Source organism: Pimephales promelas, chromosome 17 (assembly GCF_988280905.1).
Source record: "Pimephales promelas chromosome 17, fPimPro1.hap1.1, whole genome shotgun sequence".
In the NCBI taxonomy this organism is placed as follows: Eukaryota; Metazoa; Chordata; class Actinopteri; order Cypriniformes; family Leuciscidae; genus Pimephales; species Pimephales promelas.
The window spans coordinates 9,495,071-9,514,014 of record NC_142785.1 but is presented as its reverse complement, the minus strand read 5'-3'; the positions used below and the strand labels follow the sequence as shown (position 1 = coordinate 9,514,014).

Genomic DNA, 18,944 nt, shown 5'->3' with positions numbered 1-18,944 from the left:
TTCCCTGAGAAAATTTTTATTTCTCTGATCTACATATGTGCATTTTAGGATGTTTTGAAGGCCAAAAAAAAAAAAAAATAGATAACAGCTTTAAAACCATGTCAGTGGGCACTGGGCAGCTGATTATTTATCTCTCCTCATCAGCATCACCCTCTTTTTCTCTTTGTTTTTATCTTGCCCTGTTTCTTCCCCTCCTAAAGATGAGCTTTGACTGATATAGGCTTTTCATTTTTATCAGTCAATGAAGACAGTAAACATGGGGTCAACTGATAGGTGGATTTTCCCTATGAATAATTTTTCTCTGACACGTTTATTCACTGAAAGCTACTAAAGCTAGGTAATTAAGTTTATTAAATGCATTCAAAACATATAGGCTACACATTCATTATTGATCTTACAGGGCCATAGACAGGGCTTTATAATCACAGAGGTCCTAAATTTGAGGTTGGGGCTTCAAATTTTTTTTAATTTCTCTGATGTGCATTTCAAGACGTTTGAAGACCAAAAAAAGAATAAGAAATAGCTTTAAAACCATGTCAGTGGGCAGTAGATTCTCTTCCTCGCTGAGCTTTTTTAATGTACTAAAGGCTACAATTTTTATTATATTCTCAATATGTACACATTCGTTATTACTCTTGTGGCTAAAATGATGAAAAGGTCTTTGTTAATGTTTCTTGTCCCCTCGCAATGACAGTAAACTATTAAATTGCATGAGTCACGTTACAGGCCTATTTATTTCAGTTCAAAATGGCAAAATTAGACAAAACTATATTAGTTTGCCTGGTTATTTTTTGTCATTCGTTTAACATTTATGACCTAAAAAAATGTAAAATATGAAGTTTAGCCATGCACTTACATCTTATCTCGCACTTGCCCGTAAACTGAAGCGTCGAGTTGCTCTGCTGAAATTTCGCGCTCAGCGTCTATATAAAGCCCGCCTACTTTGATTTGATTTGTCATCTCAAATATTCTGACATTGACGAGCAGTGACAGACCAATGAGGCTCAGATGAACACGAACACACACACACACACACACACACACACACACACACACACACACACACACACACTACACACACTCTGTCCTCTGTTTTTGACGTGCTCTCTGCTCGCGCGCTGAATCTGATAACAGAACTTACTTAGGGAACACGGAATTCTGTCGCCAACGTTTAGGGGGGCTGATGTCGTAGGAAATGTATTTCACAAAACGATGTTGTTACGAATCCTCACGCTTTTTAAAGTGGGCATACGGAGATCTTTGACATTTCCTAGTGGGCATACGCAAATCCTTGACATTTTCTAGTGGGTATACGGCGTATACCTGCGTATCACGTAGACTACACCACTGACTGTCTTAGGACGTGTCCGAATCCACTTTTGCTAGTTTAATGACGGGAAAAACTGGTCGGCTTGCCCAGCGCATGGTTTAAAAGGGTTGTCCCTATTATCTTAATGTGTTTTGGGTGTAACGTGCAATAAACCAATCAGAGTCTTATCTCCCATTCCCTTTAAAAGCTAATTGGCTTTATGCACAGCTTCACTACTTCCTGAATTTCAGCCAGCTTCTTGTTTCCTGTCTGCCATTATTGGACACATTGATTAATTCAGGTGAACACACCTCAGATTTCAGACCAGCACGCCCATGGGCGCACAAATGTGTGGAAGTGCATATGCTGTTTAAAGGTGCCATCTGGAACTAAAAATCAAAAAATATTCCATAACAGATGAGGGGAGTATACCTCCAGAAAATGTGTTGTGCCGCGGCCGCGCGCACTCTCATGTCTTCAAACAACACAAGCGAGCGCTGTTTTGCTCTCTTTCTCCGCATATCATTCAAATCATTTGACACGATAGTAAAAGGTCGGAAGACCGCAGTTTCACGTGGAGCATTTGGAGATTTTTAGAGATCAGAGACTCAATGAACAACATCTCAACACTAAATGATGAAGACCATCTCATTGTCTCAAAAACAAGCTGGTGCATTTCGACGATATGGGAAAATAAAAGCCTGCGGGCTATTATTTTAAGTTTACGTTATTCGTTTTGTTCATATTACACTTTTATTGTTAGTTTGAATTAATTTGACAGACAGCATTCGCTGATGTTGATCAACCTAGCGCCATTCAGAGCTGCCAACTCTCACGAATTCACCGTGAGACACATGCAATTAACACTTAGCAAGCAGGTTAGTTAAGCTCTTAGATTATGTCAATTTTATTACGCAATTCAAACAACAAATACCGTTTTGGCGCTTGTAACTGTTACACGACAGGTCCCTAGCGCACGTGAACCGATCATCTCTACTAGCTAATGGAAAAAGAACACGAACACTGTTGAAACATACAGTATGCTACAACTTACCAAAATGTATTCCTCATGCATAATGTCGACCAATCATTTTTTGAACTCTTCCTTGAACTGAAATGTAGTAGTGGGCTGTATTTCTACACGACTGACATCAGGTTCAAGTACACACACGCCGCGCGAGTTACTCGTCTATTGCAGTTTGGCTGGTGGTAATGTTGCCCGCCCGCATACCGCCTCCCATGGCCGAAACTGGTATTACAACACCTGCCGGGGCTAGTAATTTAGCATGCTAATTTAGGTTTATATCTCGGCAGCACAATAACTTGTCAGTTTTTTAATTACATCATTGCACTTATTTCTTCTCATTCTTTTGATGCGTGTAGCTATTTTTTTTGGATATATTTACCTCAATTATTACATATGGCACCTTTAAACAACGTGGCGCAGGATGTGAAAATAACTGTGTCGGGCTAAAACTTGCAAAAAACACTCGCGTTTCGCCTGATGCCGCATAATGCCGGGTGTATGACAGGGCCCTAATGCTGTTTAATAGGAAACATTTCTATTTTAACGCTCATACGCACTAGCCGTGAGACAAAAAAAAATCATCAGTTTAAGAAACAAAAAGGATCTACAACAAAACACCTATCAACATTTGCACAAAGGTATTCAAATATGATCCCCTCTTTTTTTTTTTACATTGTGTCTTCTAGGCTAAACAGAATGAGCCGAAAGTGAGAGAGAGGCAGTGTTCTGTGGGAACAGAAGAACTGATTGTTTCTTCTGGAGCCCTTAAGGTGGATGAAGAGCCAAAAGCTGCCATGCCAGTCCTACAGAGACAGGACTCAGGCCAGCACAACATAAAAGGCATCCTGAAGAAGAGCCGCTCAACCAGTCTGGACTCCGAACACGTCGAGCTGGAGTGTATCACAACTCCTGCCATCAAAACCTTTAAGGAGCTGACTGTTCTTGATGGAAAGAAGGCCAAGGATGAAGAGGTTAAGGATGACAAGGAGGAAGAGGAGGATGGAGATAAGAAGATGCTGCAGAGAGAGGAAAGCAGCTTGAGTGAGAGCTCCTGCACTCCTTCCCCAGATTCTGTGGACAAAACCCCGTCTTTCTCCCAATCTGAAGAAGAGGAGGAGCTAGACGGCAGCCTCGACGGGAGCATGAGCTCCTCCCTCAAAGAGAGGTATGATGTGAAAGGTAGTTTTAATGCTTAAAACCATTCATGTAACTCAAACAGTAGAGCATGGCTCTATCAACGCAACAGTCATTGGTTCGATTCTCAGGGAATGCATGAACTGTTGCATTAATGTAAGCAACGGAAGTTGCTTTGCATAAAAGAATCTGCCAGATGCACAAGTTCAATAAAATAAGATTGAAAAATTCTCAGGCCAGCAGCATGTGTCCAAGCTTCAAACTTAACCGTTCTAGTTCATCAGAAACAATCTTAAAACAGGACTTTAAATGTAAAATACCGAACTTATCCTTTAACAAAACTGTTATGATTGAAATATATTTCATTATATTTATTCACTGCTGTTTTGTGGTTGCAATTTCACTTATTTAATAAAAAAAAAAAATCTTTCATTTTCATGTTTGTTTGAATAGTTTAAAGTGCTATGCATAAAAAAAATATATTGTTACGAAGATTTTACAGATAGAAAAGTTACAAATATCTGTTAAATAGATTTTTAGACTACAGGGCTTCAACCTACATCTAATGCATGTGCCCCAAGGAACGATGTGCACTTCTAACTTTTTTTTCTATCAGTTTTTACATTTTACCCAGCTTTGAATAAAAATTCCAAATGAAAGTCCCACGAAAGTCTATTAATGGGATGTTTTTTATACAGCTGACACAGTCTAAACACAGAAGCTGCCTAAGTGGAAAGTTCACTTTCTATATAATAAGTACCCTCTACATTTGGCAGGCTGGCAGAGTTTAAGAGCGGTGAAGACGATTGTCGGGACAAGCTTAAGAAGAATAAGCAAACCGATGTGGTCCAGGCTTCCCTGGCTGACCGTTACTCCCAGCTGCAGGAGAGTGAAAATGCCTGGAAGAAGAAGGTACCCACACACTTTTTAAAACAGCAGCCACTTTTTTTTCTGTCTGTAGCAGAGAGAACTGGGCTGAATTAACCTAAAACTCGTATACAACTTTCCACAGTACACAACACTTTTGTTGTGTACAGTTTGGGGATCATGAAGTGTCCGTGTTGGTTGGCTACAGGGTGGAGACAGCATAAAACAATAGACTGCAGATGAAGGTCTCCTAATGAGGAGCTGTTTGTGGGATGGTGAATCCACTGAGAGGGGTGGGGCAGGAAGAGTTTGTTTCCAGTGCTGAGTCAGCAAGTTCCTTAGCTTTGCTGTCCTGCTGAGAAAGGAGTGTGAGCACAGCTGGAGGATTTCCACTCAGTTTTACCAATTCCTGAAATTTTATATGCACCAGTCTCTAGAGTTACATGCATTCTCGGTATAAACCCACACATTAATATGGAGAAGTGTTTCTTGCTTTAAAAGGTATTGTTCATGCAAAAATAATTTAATTGAATATAATGGCAATAACAATTGCTATTTGCATTTAGTTTTGGAATAAAACAATCTGATATTTAAGACATGTTTATGATAAAATTGTGCCAGCTTCCATTGATCACCTGTGCACACACAGGCCCTCTCCCAAGTGGCACACATCATAGACTACTTTTATTTAGATTTTTGGATGTGTATTTTTTTTTCCTTCAAAGTCTTATTGTATTGGGAGAGCTGCATAAAGATTCTTCTTTTGTACAAGTTTCTCCTTTTGTGTTTCACTGAAAACAAAACCACTTATAGGTTTGGAACAACATGAGTGTGGAACAACATCAGTCCCATCTTGAAAATAACATTTTTAATTCAATCTTTCCAATCTCACCCTGCTCCCATTAATCAAAATGGTGGAAAGACATACTTTATCCCAAATTTCAGTGGATATTCTTTTTTTTCCATCCACAATGGATAGTCCTTTGGGTTGGGTCTCACACGGTCTCTGTGGAACTAGCTGTCTGACTGAAAATCTGAGCAGATCTGATATCTTTTTCAGGAATGTTAAGACTAATCTGACTTTTTCCTATTCCAGATCTGATCTCTTTTTCAGAAAGGCTGAGACTAACCTGACTTGTTCTTATTACTCGGTTGTATAAAATAGACACAAATGGCTATGTTTGACTGTCAAATGACTGCTAATCTGTGATATTTGCTGGTCCATTTTTTATAGCATTCAGTTGACTCTTTCTTCTCACTTGATCAAATAATTTCAACATCAATTTCAATCAATATTTGATATCAATTTATTTACTTATTTTGGCAGGTTAGTTTGGTAATAACACAGTCTGTGAATACTGTAAAAGTAAACCCCTTTCATGAGTTGTCTAGTCCTCTCCAAGTCCTGAACATTCTATCAGGGTTTATTTAGAGATGCTGACTGTACCTTATCCATTTATGAGGTTTATATTGGGCATATTCTGGCTATATTACTGTTATATGACAGTCATAGCTAAATTAAAAGCTTGTAAAAATGATTTACCTAATAATGGTTTGACCATAGAATGTAGATCTGAGATCCGACAACATACAGATTGAAAATTCGTTGTTATACAGTTAAGACCTGCTACAGATCTGTGCAAAAGAAAAAAGAAAAAAGAGCAATGTTGCCCCTCCTTTTGTCTCTGAAAAAAAAGAAATGAAAAGAATGCAATTCTGTTGTCATGGTGCACATTACCGTTAAATGCACCCACTTACAGATGCTTCTGGTTAGTAAGGTCACTCTAAGACACTGACCATGATAACTCTGGCTTATAGCAAACTTGGAAGCAGACATCCTAATTTGGTCCAGCTTTATTTGTGCTGCCTTAAAGATTTTACCAATAATTCCTTTTACATGAAATGAGCTCAGTGTCAAAAGCTGCAGTCTCCCACTGAGCATTGCTGGACACAGTCTATATGACTAAATAATTTACTCGCTTTGTCAGATATTTCAGCAAATGATGAGGATCACCTCCTAAGGATTATCATGTTGCTTCTTTTCAGATAAATGTAATTACAGAGAAAATCTTTCTGAAGTCCAGAGATCTCATCATCCCAAGTATAAGTCAGTTCCCTTTCGTAGTCACTTCGAGTTACGTCAGAAGTGACGGAGATTGGGGGTTTCGCATAGAAAGCCAATCCTCTTCGAGTATTTAAACACGAGCCAATGGCATGCAATGCCTTGGGGCTGCGGAAATTTGCATAGCGTACTCCGCCCTACTCCGTGAGTATAAAAGGAGGAAGTGAACGCAACCGCAGTATGTTTTTGCTTTGGAGCCAAGAGAACCTCTTCACTCCTAAAAGCTGATTCAAGACTCTTCGAGAACGAGCGTCCTCTTCAGTGTTGGTGTGACGGCGGTACCCAGCGAGATTTTGCATTGCCTGCGATCTGAGCAGTGGTCTGCCAGACTTTGCACTTCTCCCTGGTAGCTTCAGCGCTGAAAGAGTGAATTTCTCCTTTCTCATAAAAGTGAAAGTGAAAGAGCTGCACGCGGCACGTCTTTTTAAAGATGGTTCGCCCGTGCCCTTCTGGATGTGGTAGATTTCTGTCATCATCTGATGGTCACGAACGCTGCTTTGTATGCCTGGGCATTCAGCAGGCAGCAGCAGCGTTCGTGGATGACTCATGTTCCTTCTGTGGGAGCATGACCATCTCCACACTGAGGTCGAGGCTCAATGATCTCACTAGAGTGAGAGCCCCGGTCCCCCCTACTCGATCGGCTTCCTTCACGGAAGGGGGCCCGTCGACCCGGGGACCCGGCGATCTAACGGTGACGGTGTGGGATAAAGCCCCGACGATTCCTCGGGCCACACCTCCCGCCTCAGTGCGTGAGCCAGCGAGCGCTAGCGCGACTCGGTCGGTTGTCTCTTCGGCGGCACCGGCTGCTTCGAGCAGCGCTCCAGATGATGATGTGATGTCTATCACAGCATCACTAGGCGGGCTTGAGTCCTCGGGAGAGGAAGATGCGGCTGCGTTGCCCCCTTCGGGAGTGCCAGCGTTGCCCGTGTCAGATCCCGAGCTGACGGCCATGCTGTCTCGAGCCGCTGGGAGTATCGGGCTAGAATGGAAACCTCCATCCTGCCCCGATCTCTCGCGGATGGATAATTGGTATCTGGACAAAGCTGCCGCCGCAAGGCCACGGCCAACTCCAATACCTTTTTTCCCCGAGCTGCATGCGGAGTTATCGCGCTCTTGGGGGGCTCCTTTGTCCACTCGAGAGCGCGATCTCTCCCCCGCCTTTCCCCCCCTCGACGGTGGGGCCGCCCGTGGGTACACTGGGATGCCCCCGGTGGAGCGCTCTGTTGCGATGCAGCTGTGTCCACAGAGCGCCTCCACCCGTGGTCCTCCTAAGCACCCATCCAAAGCCTGTGGGTTCTCGTCTGCTATGGCGGCGCGAGCCTATAGAGCGGCGGGACAGGCGGCTTCCGCTTTGCATGCCATGAGCACTTTGCAGGTCTTCCAAGCGAAGATGCTCAGAGACATGCACGAGGGCGGGACTGACTCGACGGCATTTAAAGATTTGCGGTCCGCCACTGACCTTGCTCTCCGGGCAACGAAAGTGGCCGCTCGCGCCGTCGGTCAGGTGATGGCCACTTCGGTGGTTCAGGAGCGCCATCTCTGGCTCAACCTGGCAGACACGCGGAGCGCTGAGCGGACTCGTCTGCTCGACGCTCCGCTCTCCCAGGTTGGCCTTTTCGGCGGTGCGGTCGAGGACTTCGCCCAGCAGTTCTCCACCGCCCAGAAGCAGACGGAGGCCATTAAACACATCCTGCCCCGGCGACCAGCTGCTGCCTCCACCCAGTCATCGGCGCAGGTGCCTCCCTCTGCTCGCCGCCGAGGACGCCCCCCTGCGGCTCCCCTCCCTCCCGCCCGGCCCCAGCAGCAGCCTTCACCCGGGCCCCGGCGTCGAGGAGGCCGCAGGCCGGCGTCACAGCCCCCTCAGGCCGCTCGCCCCGCTAAACGCCAGGCCAAGCGAAGATCCTGACACGGGCCGCTCAGTGACGATCTCGAGTCTTTCCCAGGAGGCGGTAGCAGGCCCCCTCCTTCCCCCGGTGGAGGGCCGGGGGAGAATCTTTTGTTCTCAGCTCCCCGCTGCTCACCCACGGGTGGGCAGCACCCTGAACTGGTTAAAGAAAGACTTGACATCCTCACTGAGCTCACAGACTGGAGTGGGTGCGCTCGACGCCCCCGTGCGTCAGCCCACACACTCCTCTCTGTCTCTGAGGGCGCGGAAGGGTGCGTGTGTCGTCCCCGGGCTACACCAATCCCTTCCCCCTCTGTCGCCAGACCCCCGGCAGAACAGACCCCCGTGGAACGCTCCGCTTTCCCTGGTCCCTTCTGTCGGGGAGCGGGCTTCGACGCATCCGAGCGGGGCAACTCCTGCACGTGTGCCAGTCGACCCGCACCGCTGCCCCTCCGTGGGGACGTCTGTGGTTCGCATGACCCCGTTGGCTCATTTCCTGGAAGCCTGGCTAGCGCTTCCCGGGATATCCCGCTGGGTCATCAGAACGATCAGATTCGGCTACGCGATTCAGTTCGCACGGTCTCCTCCCCGCTTCAGGGGAGTTCGCTCCACGATAGTCGGTGGCAATGCCCCAGTCCTGAGAGCGGAGATTGCGACCCTGCTGGCGAAGGGTGCAATCGAGACGGTCCCTCCAGCCGAGGTGAAGTCCGGGTTTTACAGCCCCTACTTCATTGTCCCCAAGAAGACCGGTGGGTTACGGCCGATCCTGGACCTGCGCATTTTGAACCGTTCTCTCCATCGACTACCGTTCAAAATGCTCACGGCCAAACGCATTTTCGAATGTGTTCGGTATCAGGATTGGTTTGCAGCGATCGACCTGAAGGACGCGTACTTCCATGTGTCCATCTTACCTCGACACAGACCGTTTCTTCGGTTTGCCTTCGAGGGCCAGGCATATCAGTACGCCGTTCTCCCATTCGGGTTAGCTCTGTCCCTTCGCGAACACGGGGTTTGCATCCTGAATTATCTCGACGACTGGCTGATACTAGCACACTCTCGAGCTCAGCTTTGCGAACACAGAGACTTGGTGCTCCGGCACCTAGCCCGTTTGGGCCTTCGGGTCAACCGGGAAAAGAGCAAACTTTGCCCCGTGCAGAGGATCTCTTTTCTCGGCATGGAGATAGACTCGGTCGCCATGTCCGCGCAGCTCACGAACGAGCGCGCGCACTCACTGCTGGCTTGCCTTCGCCAGTTCGAGGGCAAGAGTGCGGTTCCACTGAAACTTTTTCAGAGGCTCCTGGGGCATATGGCATCCGCGGCCGCGGCAACGCCGCTCGGTTTGCTTCATATGAGACCGCTTCAGCTGTGGCTTCGCGATCGAGTCCCGAGATGGGCATGGCATCGCGGCTCGCTCCGAGTCCCAGTGACTCCGGCATGCCGGCGAACCTTCTTCCCGTGGTCGAACCTCAGCTTTTTACGGACAGGTGTCCCTATTCAGCGAGTTTCCAGACATCTCGTCTCCACGGATGCATCTACCACGGGTTGGGGTGCCATGTGCAATGGGCATGCAGCCGCCGGTTCCTGGACAGGAGCCCAGCGCCTCATGCACATCAATTGCCTCGAGCTGTTGGCAGTACGGCTCGCCCTACACCGCTTCCGAGCGTTGCTCAAGGGCCAGCATGTGCTTGTCCGCTCAGACAACACTACGGCAGTAGCGTACATCAACCACCAGGGGGGTCTACGCTCACGCCAGTTGTCGCAGCTCGCCCGCCACCTCTTGTTATGGAGTCAGAAGCACCTGAGGTCCCTTCGTGCAGTTTACATTCCTGGAGACCGGAACTGGGCAGCCGACGAGCTGTCCCGGGTCCGTCCCCTCTCCGGCGAATGGCGACTCCATCCCCAGTCGGTCCAGCTGATTTGGGACGAGTTCGGGGAGGCACAGATAAACCACTGCGCCCAGTTTTATTCTCTGACCCGCGGCACTCTCGGCTCGGATGCGCTGGCGCACAGCTGGCCACGGGGCCCACGCAAGTATGCGTTTCCCCCAGTGAGCCTCCTTGCACGGGTGTTGTGCAAGATCAAGGAGGACGAGGAGCAGGTCTTGCTGGTAGCCCCCTACTGGCCCACCAAGACGTGGTTCTCCGATCTCATGCTCCTCGCGACAGCACCTCCTTGGCCTATTCCTCTGAGACAAGACCTACTCTCTCAGAGACGGGGCACTCTGTGGCACCCTCGTCCCGAGGCTGCACGTGTGGCTCCTGGACGGGACGAGGCAGGTTTGAGTTCGCTGCCACCTGCGGTGGCGGCAACCATCACTTCCGCAAGAGCGTCGTCCACGAGACACCTTTATGCGTTGAAGTGGAACCTCTTCGTCAATTGGTGCTCTTCTCGCGGAGAAGACCCCCGGAGATGTTCGATCAGTGTCGTGCTTTCCTTCCTGCAAGAAGGGTTGGAGCGCAGGCTGTCGCCCTCCACCCTTAAGGTTTACGTCGCGGCCATTGCCGCTTCTCATGAAGCAGTGGAAGGTAAGTCCTTAGGGAAGCACGACCTGGTCATCAGGTTCCTGAGGGGAGCGAGGAGGCTGCATCCGCCTCGTCCTCCCCTCGTACCCTCTTGGGACCTCTCGGTAGTTTTAAGTGCTCTGCAGAGGCATCCCTTTGAGCCTTTGCAATCGGTAGAGTTAAAGTTTCTGTCCATGAAGACAGCACTCCTGGTTGCATTGGCCTCCATCAAGAGGGTGGGGGACCTGCACGCATTCTCCGTTGACGAAGCGTGCCTGGAGTTCGGCCCGGCTTTCTCTCACGTGATCCTGAGACCCCGGCCTGGATATGTGCCCAAGGTTCCCACCACTCCCTTCCGGGACCAGGTGGTGAACCTGCAAGCGCTGCCCCTGGAGGAGGCAGACCCAGCCTTGGCACTGCTCTGTCCGGTACGTGCTCTCCGCACCTATGTCGACAGAACGCAGTGTTTCAGGACCTCAGACCAGCTCTTTGTCTGTCATGGAGGGAGCCAGAAGGGAAGGGCTCTCTCAAAGCAACGGCTGTCCCACTGGATAGTGGATGCCATTGCTTTGTCTTACCAGCAGCAAGGCCTTCCGTGCCCCCTTGGTGTGACGGCCCATTCCACTCGGAGTGTAGCCTCCTCTTGGGCTTTAGCGCACGGCGCCTCGCTAACAGACATCTGCAGAGCTGCAGGCTGGGCGACACCCAACACCTTCGCCAGATTCTATAATCTGCGAATTGAGCCGGTATCCTCTCACGTTCTCGTTTCGGCCAGTTCTGGATCCGCTCAGGTGTCTTCGCTTGCTCGCCACTCCACTCCCCGGACTGGATAAGTGCGATATTTCCTCAGTTCTTCCATTGAAGTCTTGAGTCCTCCAGCACCGACGATGCGGGCACCACTGCGTTGCTCTGGATGCTAGCTAGGTGCCTCCATGCGCACGGTTCCCCATGGTAACCGTCTCATGTGTATTATCCACCGTAAGCCTCTCTGAGCATGTGTCTTCCCTTGGCAAGCCATCTGCCACCCCTGGAGTTTAAATCAGTAGCCACCTGCGGTTGGTACTCCAGTGTTCCATATGCGTTCCTATGTGGCCATATGTGTATTCTTAAGTCCTCCCTTCGGTGGGCAGCTGGTAGCATGTCCCCTTCGGGATATGTTTCCCAGTGTACCTTGGTAATCCTGTGTCAAAGTCGGATCCCCCCAAAAAAAAAAAAAAAAAAAGAGGTAAGGCTCGGGGGTTCAGTCTTTCGCAGGGCACTGGAAGACAGCTTGAAGATGGCGTGATGGCACAGACCCCCAATCTCCGTCACTTCTGACGTAACTCGAAGTGACTACGAAAGGGAACGTCTCGGTTACGTATGTAACCCTCGTTCCCTGAGTAGGGAACGGAGACGTTACGTCTCCCTGCCACTTCTGCTGTATCGCTGGGTAGATGCCGAGTTCAGTCTTGGCTCCTCAGCGAAGACATACTGCGGTTGCGTTCACTTCCTCCTTTTATACTCACGGAGTAGGGCGGAGTACGCTATGCAAATTTCCGCAGCCCCAAGGCATTGCATGCCATTGGCTCGTGTTTAAATACTCGAAGAGGATTGGCTTTCTATGCGAAACCCCCAATCTCCGTCACTTCTGACGTAACGTCTCCGTTCCCTACTCAGGGAACGAGGGTTACATACGTAACCGAGACGTTTCTCTCTTTGTCTTTTCTTCTTTTTTTTTTTTTGTTCTGACTCACACTTTGTGATTGCTCACTGGAGGCTGTTTGAAAAGCATGATCTCAGCTGAAACAGAGTTGAAAGAAAACCTTTTTATGGCAATTCAATTTTATGGAAAAACCTGCTTAGGAACTGTAACAATGACCTCAGCATAGTCTCTTTCTTTTTCACACTCTTTAAATTTCTTTTTTCCTGTTCAATCCCCCTGGAGGGGCTCCTAGCTTTGCACCTCTTCCGTCATGAATCTGACATCCAGTCACAATATCTAATTATTCCTCTGGACCTCTGGAACATGTATTTGAATGTTGAGTTCTCTGAGATGTGTTTGGATTCGAGAAGCTGGAGCCTTCACAATTGCCTTTTCTGATTTTTTTCCCTCTTTTTTTCCTGTTCCCTGATTTACCTTCATAACAGGTGAATCTCACAAAAACTATCATGAAATGTCATATTTCACTCATAAAAGTAGTTTTAAAGGTGCAGTAAGAAAAACACTGTTGAAAATTGAAATGAACACCCTACAAACAATTTTGCGAGTATTTGCTAGAGGTCTAAAAAAATATTGTATGAACATAGTTATGGCTGTGTAAATAAGAGAAAAAACAGTGGATCGAACCGATCAGACGAGCACCATAACATTCCAGTAGCCAGTCAGCAATATGGGGGCGTACAGTATATGCTTATGAAAGGGGAGGAGAGAGAGTGAGCAAGTGAGACATTTGTTGAAAGACTAGAAAAGAGATGGCTGAGATATTGCAAAAGAGGAAAAGGAATAAAATTGGAAAAATAATTACTATCAGGCAAAAGCTACGATTCGCATTAATAAAAGCTTTGCAGCTCTGGAGAGACGTTAGAGAGCAGGAAGGCATGCTCCATACATAAATATCATTGATTTATCTACACTCACATAAAGGATTATTAGGAACACCATACTACTGTGTTTGACCCCCTTCCGCCTTCAGAACTGCCTTAATTCTACATTGATTCAACAAGGCGCTGAAAGCATTCTTTAGAAATGTTGGTCCATATTGATAGGATAGCATCTTGCAGTTGATGGACATTTGTGGGATGCACATCCAGGCCACGAAGCTCCCTTTCCACCACATCCCAAAGATGCTCTATTGGGTTGAGATATGATGACTATGGGGGCCATTTTAGTACCGTGAACTCATTGTCATGTTCAAGAAACCAATTTGAAATTATTCGAGCTTTGTGACATGGTGCATTATCCTGCTGGAAGTAGCCATCAAAGGATGGGTACATGGTGGCCATAAAGGGATGGACATGGTCAGAAACAATGCTCAGGTAGACTCTGGCATTTAAACGATGCCCAATTGGCACTAAGGTGCCTAAAGTGTGCCAAGAAAACATCCCACACACATTACACCACCACCACCAGCCTGCACAGTGGTAACAAGGCATGATGGATCCATGTTCTCATTCTGTTTACGCCAAATTCTGACTCTACCATCTGAATGTCTCAATAGAAATCGAGACTCATCAGACCAGGCAATATTTTTCCAGTCTTCAACTGTCCAATTTTGGTGAGGTCTTGCAAATTGTAGCCTCTTTTTCCTATTTGTAATGGGGTTGAGTGGTACCCGGTGGGGTCTTCTGCTGTTGTAGCCCATCCGCCTCAAGTTTGTGCGTGTTGTGGCTTCACAAATGCTTTGCTGCATTCCTCAGTTGTAACGAGTGGTTATTTCAGTCAAAGTTGCTCTTCTATCAGCTTGAATCAGTCCATTCTCCTCTGACCTCTAACATCTCTAGAAATGTAAAGCCTAGAAATGGTTGTGCGTGAAAATCCCAGTAACTGAGCAGATTGTGAAGTACTCAGACGGGCCCATCTGGCACCAACGTGGCACCAACCATGCCACCTTCAAAATTGCTTAAATCACCTTTCTTTCCCATTCTGACATTCAGTTTGGAGTTGAGGAGATTGTCTTGACCAGGACCACACCCCTAAATGAATTAAAGCAACTGCCATGTGATTGGTTGATTAGATAATTGCATTAATGAGAAACTGAACCGGTTGTTCCTAATAATTCTTTAGGTGAGAGTATTTCACAGAACCGAGATATGCTGTTGTTGTTAAATCACAGCTGATTTATCCATACTTGCACAAGCTGTCTGATGCGCTAGCTGTTAGCCGTTTTCATATGTCGCAAAGCATGTTCATTATTTTGGGGGTGGAGCAATGACGAGAGGGGTGTCTCTGGGTGTTAATTTCAAATATGAATAGTGTTTCTCAGAAATTGTTTACTGCACTTGGAGTCATCGATATGATTGCATTGTATACTTCTGTAAGGGTATTGGGCAACAACAAATTTGATTAGCCCTATTATAGGCTAATGCAATATGGGAAAAATATCGTATTACTTAAATGTGAAAATATATATTATATTATTGTACACAATATTATATTTTTATCTGTGAATTAGGACCTAGGCCTAGATATTTCTTTTGCGAGATTCATCCAACTATGTTCAGAATTATCTTTTGACTTCTGTCTTTATCATCTGTCATTCCTTCTTGCCCTCAGGCACCTGCTCTGTCACCTCAGCTTTCCCTATTTGCCTCTGCATAGTTTGTAGTGTTCCATTCCCAGGTGAGTTATTAAGCTTGTATTTTGTGGTCTTTTTGATGCATTATGGATATCGTGTTGTCTTTATGTCTCAATGATCTTTATTCCTGCTGTGACACTGGAAAAAATCATGTCTTGTGGCTCTGGCAGATTGTTTCTCACTTGTTCTTCTCACAAAATATGGTTAAATTCAAGATGCATCTGAAAAAGTTAATATCTGATAAAATGTATCTTGTTTCAAGGATGGATATAAAACAATGCAAAAAGGCTTACAAATATTATTTTTGCAGTGTATTAATCCTTTATAAGTGTGTGTGTGTGTGTGTGTGTGTGTGTGTGTGTGTGTGTGTGTGTGTGTGTGTGTGTGTGTGTGTGTGTGTGTGTGCTTTATATGATTTGAGGACACAAATTTCTATGATGACATGGGTTTTTGACTGGTATTACAATGTAAACGTGGTTTATGAGGACATTTCATGAGTGCTCATAATTAAAATGACATTGGCAAAGTTTATGCACGCTGCAATATTAATTATAATGTTGTTATTTTATTTTATGTTGTTTTGTCTCTTAGAAATGCGCATGGTGACAGTAGCTTGAGTTACGAATCAGATAAAAATTTATATTAAAAAACAGAAACATCTGTAAAAAATTTAACAACCTAATTTTTATATGGTAAAATTTAAATATTCAGACTTTTTGAGTTTTATTAAAATCAGCGAGTAAACACATCTGTTAGAGTAAGCTTAGCTTGCGCCGTTTAAAACAGAGCCAACCTGAAAAATGGTCCTTGTTGTGACTGTCACGGAGCCATCGGCGTCAGCACCAGACACCATCACCCCGCCCACTCGTTCTGGTTCCCCGGACTACTAATCATCCTCACCTGCCTTCATCACCTGTCTTCACTTTCCATTCCCAATTACCTGCAACATAAAAGACCCTTTCACTCAGTCCCTCACCGTCTGGTCTCGTCTTAATTTCGACTACAGACTCCGTATTTGCTGAGTATACCTCGCTATCACTTATCCGCTATTGAAGCCTCTCTCTCCGGTCCGTCTCCAGTCAGCTCCCGTTCCCGGTTCCTCCCTGATCTCCTCGACTCCAGCCAGCTCTCCCGTTCCATCCAGCCAGCTCTCCAGATCATTCATCCCTGCTAAGAGATAAGAGACTCCCTTTCTGACTGCGTCCGCTCCATTGAATTTATCTGCATCTTAACTACTCACCCGTCTGTGATCATTGACTTCCCATTCCAATAAACTCCATTTATACTTACCTGTCTGTGTCCTTCTGGTTCGTGACAGTGACGTGATTCAAATGAGTAGCAATGTTTTTTTTTTTTCTACTTTTGGTGCATAAAAATTAGCATTTATCAATGAATTTATCATTATTTATCAGATTTGTAATTGTTTAATCAAGGAAAATTATATTGTAATAATTATCGTTATCGTTTTATCACCCAGCCCTAAGAGAAATATTGTTCCAGACTAAATTGGCAGATCTCTAAGACTGCCAATATCTCTCTTTAGATATACAGTTACTAGGCTTTGGTTTCTTGGAGTTCCTTGGAAAAAATCTGTCTTCCATTGAGGCTTTGGGCCAAGTATTCCTATTCCTCCTGCCCCATCACATTAGGAATTCCTCTGAAATGATTTGCTTAAAAGCTTTACGACTTTTGGCACATTTGTATGCGCATAAGTGTGTACACATTTGTGTATGGTCAAATCCCTTCTAAAGGGACCAGGAACAAGTTAGATATTATTTATCCACATGGCTCTTAACAGTAAATTTGGGGATTTACAAGAGCCTTTATACCATTCTGACATAGAAAGCAACACCTGTGATGACCACATGTTCAAGCTGTGGGGAGGCAGTGTGGGCCTTCAAGCCTTCAGATTAATAACTAAATCTCCATCCTGTTCAGTCCTGAGGGCCTGGGACTCTAACTCACAGTTTCTCCCTATATGGGGCTCATTTATGAAGTGTCTGCAAGAGTGGCTGATGACGGATAATTTTATTCTGTTATCTTGTAGTGCTGTTTTTTTTTTCTTTTTCTGGAGGATCTGATTAAATTGTTATTGTCATTTAATGCAACTTATTTGAAGTGTTTCAGAGCATTGGCCTGGCTATTGGTGCACACTTTGAGCCTGATGCTTGTGTGGGTGAAAAGTTTCGAATTTGGCTTGCAAAATGTTCGAATCTATGTTCTCCCTCATTTCCTGTCCTCGTATATTTTGATGGTTGCCTTGGATGCCGCCAAATGTAAAGTTAGTATGTAAAGTCTAAGGTAATCTAAAATGTGGTTCTTTGTTTTTCCTCACAATGGAAAACTTAGAATTCTTAACTAAACCAGGTGAAGTGAGCCAGGTCAATAAGATATTTGAAAGCAGTTAAATATATTTGAGTTGATGAACAGCTTCATATTGCACCTCAGTCAATTCAACCCTATATTTAAAAACTCTGTGGTCTCATGCAATTTATCGACATACAGGCGATGGTCCCTCTAATTAAAATTCCATCCACATTATGTCAGCTAATTCGAATAAACCATTTTGGTCTATTTTTCTGTTTTATATGTCCAGCCATTTCAGACTATTCCTTGGAAAGATATGTGTTCTGCGGCAGCTAGATAGGTAAAAAAATATATAACAACAAAGTCACGACATTATGCAGACCGAGACGCAAGAATATAAACCACAGTTCGGAAAAAAAGTCAAGTCAAGTAACCTTTATTTATATAGCGCTTTTTACAATACAGATTGTATCAAAGCAGCTTCACAGTGATAACTTGAAAATAATGAGCCCGTTCTCATCCCAAGGCGTCATATACGACGCTTTTGCCAAAGCGTAGGCCTCCAACGCACGTGGCACCCTTAAGCAGTGGTAGAAAGAGTACTGACAAATTGTACTTAAGTAAAAGTATTGCTACTTAAAGGGTTAGTTCACCCAAAAATGAAAATTCTGTCAGTATTTACTCACCCTCATGTTGTTCCAACCCCGTAAGACCTTCGTTCATCTTCGGAACACAAATTAAGATATTAAGATATTAAGATAACTCCTGTATACTAGTCCATAGGCTTCTTGAGGGAATGACACTTGCTGGCATCGAAAAGTCATCAAAGACATCGTTAAAATAGTCCAAGTGACTACAAGGGCTCAATTTTAACTTTATCAAACGACGAGAATACTTTTTGTGCGCAAAAACAAACAAAAATAACGACTTTATTCAGAAACAGGAAAGAGAATTTCTGGCCATGAATTATAACCTTCCTGTTTTACAAAGATAGCCTGCTAACTTTAGTTAAAGTACTTTTATACTTTTAAAGCTTGTAGCTAAGATCGTACACTTAAGTGACTGGTATATGAGTAAGAGACATGACTCAATCAATGAATATAAATGAATTTAATAAAGGCAGACTAAGTATACATTTACTAAGGTTACATGGGATATACAACAGATAACGAACAAAAACGGAGATGAGTTTTAAAGTGAAAGTAAGAGTGGCAGAGAGAGAGAGAGAGACCTTTAACACACCTTTATTTATACATTCCTCATAAACATGTTTTCTCAGATTATACATTAATAAATACACATATATATATAAGCACTCAAAAAATCATACACTCATAAATCGTAACAAACTATTGAAATAAATAAATAAATAAATACAAATGTTCATTTATTTTTTTTTATTTTTTTGAGCCACAAAAGCTCATACATTTAGCATCAGCTCATTTTCATCATCCACTGTGCACAAAACATCATTCAAAGCCCAAATTTCAATAAATCTGTCCATATTATTCATCAGTT

At 45.0% G+C, this 18,944-nt stretch overlaps 1 protein-coding gene across 8 annotated transcripts in view; it reads left to right on the top strand.

Moving 5' to 3' along the window:
• svild (supervillin d) overlaps positions 1-18,944 on the top strand; it is a 264,346-nt gene that overhangs the window by 138,246 nt on the left and 107,156 nt on the right. For all 8 annotated transcript variants that reach the window (XM_039691113.2, XM_039691117.2, XM_039691110.2 and 5 more), the window contains 2 exons: positions 3,023-3,501; positions 4,247-4,382. In XM_039691113.2, coding sequence (XP_039547047.2) covers positions 3,023-3,501; positions 4,247-4,382 — 615 coding nt within the window. The remainder of the gene's footprint in view (positions 1-3,022; positions 3,502-4,246; positions 4,383-18,944) is intronic.